A 6,599-nucleotide genomic window follows, 5' to 3' on the forward strand; every position below is an offset into this window, starting at 1 on the left:
GTACCAAACACGGCGAAATACATTGGACGGCCCCAATCCCTAGTGGATGTCGTATCCGCGGTTACGTTCCTTGCAGTCCGTGCGGAGTGCTTCTGTATATGGTCACTATAAAGTATCGAACGGGATAAAACATTGAACTCACATGCATGATAATGGATTGGCGATCTGGCATAATTATGGTTGCCACTTTATCTTTACGTGTTTTGCAGAGATGCAAGTATATATAATATTAGAAGTTTCAATGTCCATGAAACGTGAGCTCCAAAGATATATTTTTGAAATTCTGGACATTACCTTTGTACAGTAAGTTCCAGAGGTGAAGAGACCAATCTCAGAATAGATCGTACTTCTTTAGAAACTCGTGGGTTGCCAGTTATTATATTTTATTCCAATTATCATCCTACTTATCTGATAATACGTGTCAGTCAGTGATTAACTGTATATAAGCGCAGAAAGTATTTCCCCAGTGAATGATCAATGTTAGTTCAAGAATTGTTTATTAAAAGAAAGGAAGAAAAAAAAAAAAGAATTTCCCCAAAGAAACATCTGCGGCTCTCAAAGTGTGATATCTAGTGTTCACCATCGAGTGGCAGGAGGAACCAAGCGCATATGCATTGGACTAATATTTGTAAAGTAACTTTCTACTTTTATAGTGTTATATCGAAAGTTATTATGATTATTTTTAATAAAGCACAGAGAAGTTTAGCATCTGATTAAATGGATATATATAAATAAGACACAAGTGGGTGTAAAAAAGAAAAAAAACGTAATCCAAGTTTTATGCGCGTTAAGCATTGCTTACATAGTTAGGCCTTTTTCAAGAATCAAGGAAATATATTTTCCGCCTTGTTAGTTAATAATTTCATCGAATTTCTCAATTGTGCACATTTTTGCATGTGGAGTTGCATTCAGGGTCGCACCAAATAAGTATTTTCGTAGGTTTCCACATTTTTTTTTAAGGGCGTAAGTGAAACTATTCTTGTCCATACGATCCGGAGTGTGAATATGCTTGGCGAGCATTATTTTAATTCGAGTATCTCCTGTTATGCTCTCTCTCTCTCTCTCTCTTCTCTCTCTCTCTCAGGATCTTTTTATCTATCAGGAATAACCAGAGGTCTGTTTTAAGAATCGAGCACTTGGCCTATTGGTCATGTTCGGGCGCTTCTCTATATATATATATATATATATATATATATATATATATATATATATATATGTGTGTGTGTGTGTGTGTGTGTGTGTGTGTGTGTATATATATATATATATATATATATATATATATATATATATATATATATATACCCAAAAAACTCTTAAATTTCTGTTATACAATAATGCTTGACTAGATCGAACTGATTACTGGTTGTGCGTTGGGTGATAACACTCCCTTATGATACGCCCACCCACGCAAATTCAGTCTTAAATTTCACGGTTGGGATATGATTTGATGATTTGAGGTAAAAGGTTGAAGTGAAAAAGGTGGAGTTAGTATTGTGGGTAGAGGTTGAGGTAGAGTGGGGGATGGGTGGTGGGGTCTGTCGTCTCCCTACTTAATCAGGTGGTGAGTTTACGGGTGTTCTGGTTGCTTGCGACCGTCTTTCTTATTTTTTTTATATAGCGAGTCTGTTTCCAAGGTGCAAGGACAGGTCCTGGTGTCGGTCCTGAAGGTTCTATCTTTGCCTAAATAACAGACAGTGGCCCTGCATTGTAAGCCTTGCAATACCCGGAACTAGGCCTAGTCACCTGAAGGTAGCAGTAGCAGTTAGAGCCTTTCTCGAAGATGGTGCTTTATATGCTCCGTCCTAGATGCTAGAATCAGAATTACCAACCACAACCAACTTCTTTATTGAATATAAGTGCATTCATGGTTGATTATGTTTAATGTCGTTTAATGTCGCGGAGATTTTCCCTTTACATTCTATTGATACTTGCATGGTTTTATGCATATTCGCTAAAATAATTGATAATAAACTATGATATTAAATATTTGTTTCCGCATTGGTCGAAATTTACATTGGTAATGTTGGTCATCCTGTGTTGAACGAGAATTTCAAATTGTTTCGTTTCTGTAGTTTGAAGTAATTACTATACTTTAAAATAATTACTATTACCGTAATTTTTTCTTATGATTGTTATAAATATCATAGATTTGATATTTGTGCATCATATGTTAGCTTTATTTTGCTTGATAGAGCTTTCACTGTAGAAAAAAAAATAGGTTTTTCAGTTACGAGTTGTAGTTGCCAGTTAGTGAATTTCGAACGAAATCCTCTGAACTTTGTTGCTTCACTTCTGGAACTTACAGCACATAGCAAATTTATTAAAAGCGAGAATTCTGACACTGAAAATCCTTCGTTGAAAACACTTGAGTATCGCACTTGTTTAGCGTACTACCTACTAGCGATAAAAACTGTATGCCCATAGGAGATTGTGGAGGTAATTGATCACTTGTGTTACTGCACCTATTCGTAGGATATGATGATCATGAACTTCGCACATGGGGATTTGAACGATTTATATAAATTTCTTAATACTTAAGGTAAATTCTAAGTAATATATTATTATATATATTATATATTATATATTATATATATAATATATATATATATATAGATATATATATATATATATATGAATACATACTTTATATATATATACACATATACTTATATGACCTATATACATATATATATTTGTTTATATATGTATATAGACATATATATGTATATGTATATATATAATATATATATATATATATATATATACATACATATACATTATAATATGTTATTATATATATATAGGTAGTATACTAACACATTCATACATATATATATCTATATATATATATATATATACATCTATTTACATATATTCATATACATGCACTGTATATATACACACACACACACACACACACACATATATATATAATATAATATATATATATATATATATGAGAAGTACTATTTTTTTCCTTTCTTATTTCTCCCAGATATATTTACAGATAAGATTGTAATAAGCATAACAGCATTTATGTATCAGTATATAACTCATTAAATCATATAGGAAATACATATATTAACAGATTGATGTATATTAATCATATCACCGTCATATTCTAACAAGAGTCTTATCTTTTAAAATATTGTATTTGAATGAGAAATTGTTTAAAAATAAAAAATATTACAATTTGTATATGATAAATTTACATGCACCATGAAGAAATTGCTGCTGAAAATGCAGATGTGGAATCCGCATCGACATACAAACTTGGATAGCTGATGAAAATTGCACACTTCGGCAACACTGATACCGAGGTGGAGAATCTTGTATTGTTTCCACTTTCCCGGGTGACGTCAAGCCGTGCCTCTAGCACGTCATCCATTCATTAAAACAGACATGACTGATGTCCCATCAGACGTGAATGCGTTATAGTTTGGAGAGGACGTAATAAATATGTATCATTTAGTTCAAATAAATCCCGGGACGCGAGGCGGGCCCCGCCCACCTAGCCCGGGAGCGCGTGGTGGGGGGGGGGCCCCGCCACTGCCCGTCCTGGGAAAGCGTCTGGAAAGCTGCGCCCCGCCGCCCGCCCGTACCGGTACACGTGGTGGGCCATGCCCCCCCGTCATGGGACGCATAGTGTGCCCCGCACACCCGTCCCTGGACGCATGGTGGGCACCACCACCGCCCATCATGTGGCGGACCTTGCCCGCCCGTCCCAGGACAAGTGGTGAGCCTCGCCTGCCCGTCCCGGGACAAGAGGGTGGCCTCGCCCGCCCGTCCCTGGACATGTGGCAGACCCCGCCCTCCCCTCCCTGGACGAGTGGCGGGCCCCACCCGCCCGTCCCGGGACGCGTGGCTGGCCCCACCCGCCCGTCTCGGGATGCGTGGCGGTCCTCGCCCGCCCGTCCCAGGATGTGAGCTGGGACCCGCCCGCCCGTCCCGGGAAGCGTGGCGAGCCCCAACCACATGTCCCAGGACATGTGGCAGGCCCCGCCTGCCCATCCCGGGATGCGTGGCGGGCCCCTTCCACCCGCCCTAGGACGCGTGGCAGGCCCTGCCCGCCCGTCCCAGGACACATGGCGAGCTTCATCCGCCTGTCCCGTCATAGACAACACCTTTGCTTAGTCTTAGAACCAGAATATGCCACTGGCTCCTTCCAATTCTCCTGGGGCTTCTCTGAATCCTTTTAGTTCTCCTGAGGCTTCTCTGAATCCTTTCAGTTCTCCTCGGGCTTCTCTGAGTGCTTTCAGTTCTGCTGGGGCTTCTCTGAATCCTTTCAGTTCTCCTCGGGCTTCTCTGAATGCTTTCAGTTCTCCCCGGGCTTCTCGGAATCCTATGCTTCTTTTCCTGGCACTCCACCAATCATTTTCCTCACGCTTTCTTCAATCCTCCCATCTTCCTTTCCCTTTCAGGAATCAATAAAACTCTTAAGAAAACATTTTAGCATATTTATTTCCCTGCAACTTCAACTTCTTTCAAGGATCAACAAAGCAAACTTATTACAAATACCATACAACAAACATTGTCCTCAAATTTTTCACATCTCATCCGTCTTTGTGATGCCAGTGCCATTCCTTGAAGACGAACAGCTGCTCCTTCAGTTTCCAGTTGTCTTTCTCCAGGCGTCTGTTTTTCCCCTGCAGGTTCTTCAGGTTGTAAACCAATTTCTCCTTCGCTCCTCGCAGCTGTCCAACCTCATCTTCCAGCTTTTTGTTCCGTTCACCCTGGACACCGGTCTTCCTCTCCAGCCACGATTTCCTTTCTCTATAAGGCATGTCAGCTCCTTCCTCTTGAGTTTCACAGCCTCAACTTCACACTGGAGTCCACACTTTTCCTCCCTGAGGTCTTTCCTGCCGGATTCGCGCTTTTCGATCGCGTCCTTTTGTTCCTGGATGAGCCTCGCCATCCGCGCCGCTTCTTCGCTTTTTAACTCCGGGTCTTTCTCCTTCTGTCGTACGAGTTCCTCTTGCCTCTCAACCTGGCTGTTTGCCTCTGCCAACAGCACTGTTAGTTCCCTTATCCTCTCACATATGGCATCTTTTCTCTCCCCAATTTCCTTTGTATTCCATCAGCTGCTGATTTTCATCTGTGCTCTTCAGGATCTTGTCTTCCAGCTGCCGATTTTTCCTCTTTTCTTGGTCGTTCTCCATCTTCAAGAACAACGTGTCAGCTTCGAGCGAGTAGGCCCTTTCTTGCCAGGCCTGCTGTTGCAACAACTCCTGAGTGATCTGGATCACATGAGTATGTTCTTCCCTTCCGCCCTCCTTCTGAATCTCTTCATTGTTGTCAAGCCTCTGTTGCAGCTGAAGAATTATCCTGTCCAAGTTCACCTGCTGCTCTCTCTGGCACCGGATGGTGTCTTGCCAAGCCGCAATTCTCTCCTTCAGTTACTTCTCCTTGGGCTGTTCAACTCCATCAACAGTTGTCAGGAAGAGCCTCACCAGTGAATAGGCAGCCACAATAAACTAGATAACTATTCCTGCGTTAGAATTCTCTCCGTATGGACTACTTTTGATCGGGTGCAGGGAGACCTACCAAACACCAATAACTCATTAGAAGGGTGGCACCGAAGTCTTCAGTTAACATTGGGTTATAACCACCCAACCTTTTATAAGTTTGTGGAGTTTTTGAAATTGGAGCAAGACAAAGCAGAGAAAAGGATACTGAGAATCACAACTGGACACGACGATTCCAGAAAAAAACAAATTATAAGAGAACATCTAAGGCAATAAAAACGCCAGTTAGTAAATATGGGAATCGAGCAAACAAATTGGAATACTTACAATATATAAGCTACCTCATGAATTGCAGAAATAAACTAGTATGAATATTTTTGTACAGGAATATTTTATAGCTTGTCATTTCAATAGATATTTTTGCCTACTTTTTAAAATTCAATATATTACAAATAAATTAATTTGATGACTGTTTTCTTCGTTTTCCATGTTTTTATTTTATTTCGCAAAATGTCTTTGTGCTTAATAGTCCTTGTCCTGAATCGTTATGAGCAAAATGGTCTCTAAGCTGAATTGTCTCTAAGCTGAATTGTCGGCGCTGAATTGTCCTGCGCGGAATTGTCGGTGCTCCATATTTCTCAAGTTTTCCAGTCTTATAATTTACAGCTTGTAATTACAACAACACTTTAAATGGTGCTGTAACTTAAAAGGTAAGGTAAGTATTAAATTCAGTGCTTCTATACTTATTCTATAAGGGAATTTTAGAATCAGAAGTGGCCGAGCTGGGAAAAAATTCGTAACCAAATAATTCCTTCACCAATGTGTTCTTATAGGTCCCTAGTATTACAAAAGGAAAAAAATGTGTTCTCATAGGTCCTTAGTATTACAAAAGGAAAAAAATGTGTTCTCATAGGTCCCTAGTATGACAAAAGAAAAAAAATGTGTTCTCATAGGTCCCTAGTATTACAAAAGGAAAAAAATGTGTTCTCATAGGTCCTTAGTATTACAAAAGGAAAAAAAATGTGTTCTCATAGGTCCCTAGTATTACAAAAGGAAAAAAATGTGTTCTCATAGGTCCTTAGTATTACAAAGGAAAAAAATGTGTTCTCATAGGTCCTTAGTATTACAAAAGGA

At 39.8% G+C, this 6,599-nt stretch overlaps 1 protein-coding gene across 1 annotated transcript; it reads right to left on the minus strand.

The window, feature by feature from the left end:
• Positions 1–3,473: 3,473 nt before the first annotated feature.
• Positions 3,474–4,115, minus strand: LOC135216597 (collagen alpha-1(I) chain-like). Its single transcript, XM_064251977.1, has one exon. It carries the CDS (start codon positions 4,113–4,115, stop codon positions 3,474–3,476), a length of 642 nt encoding a protein of 213 aa, XP_064108047.1.
• Between the last annotated feature and the right edge of the window lie 2,484 nt (positions 4,116–6,599).

Source organism: Macrobrachium nipponense, chromosome 6 (assembly GCF_015104395.2).
Source record: "Macrobrachium nipponense isolate FS-2020 chromosome 6, ASM1510439v2, whole genome shotgun sequence".
Taxonomy (NCBI): Eukaryota; Metazoa; Arthropoda; class Malacostraca; order Decapoda; family Palaemonidae; genus Macrobrachium; species Macrobrachium nipponense.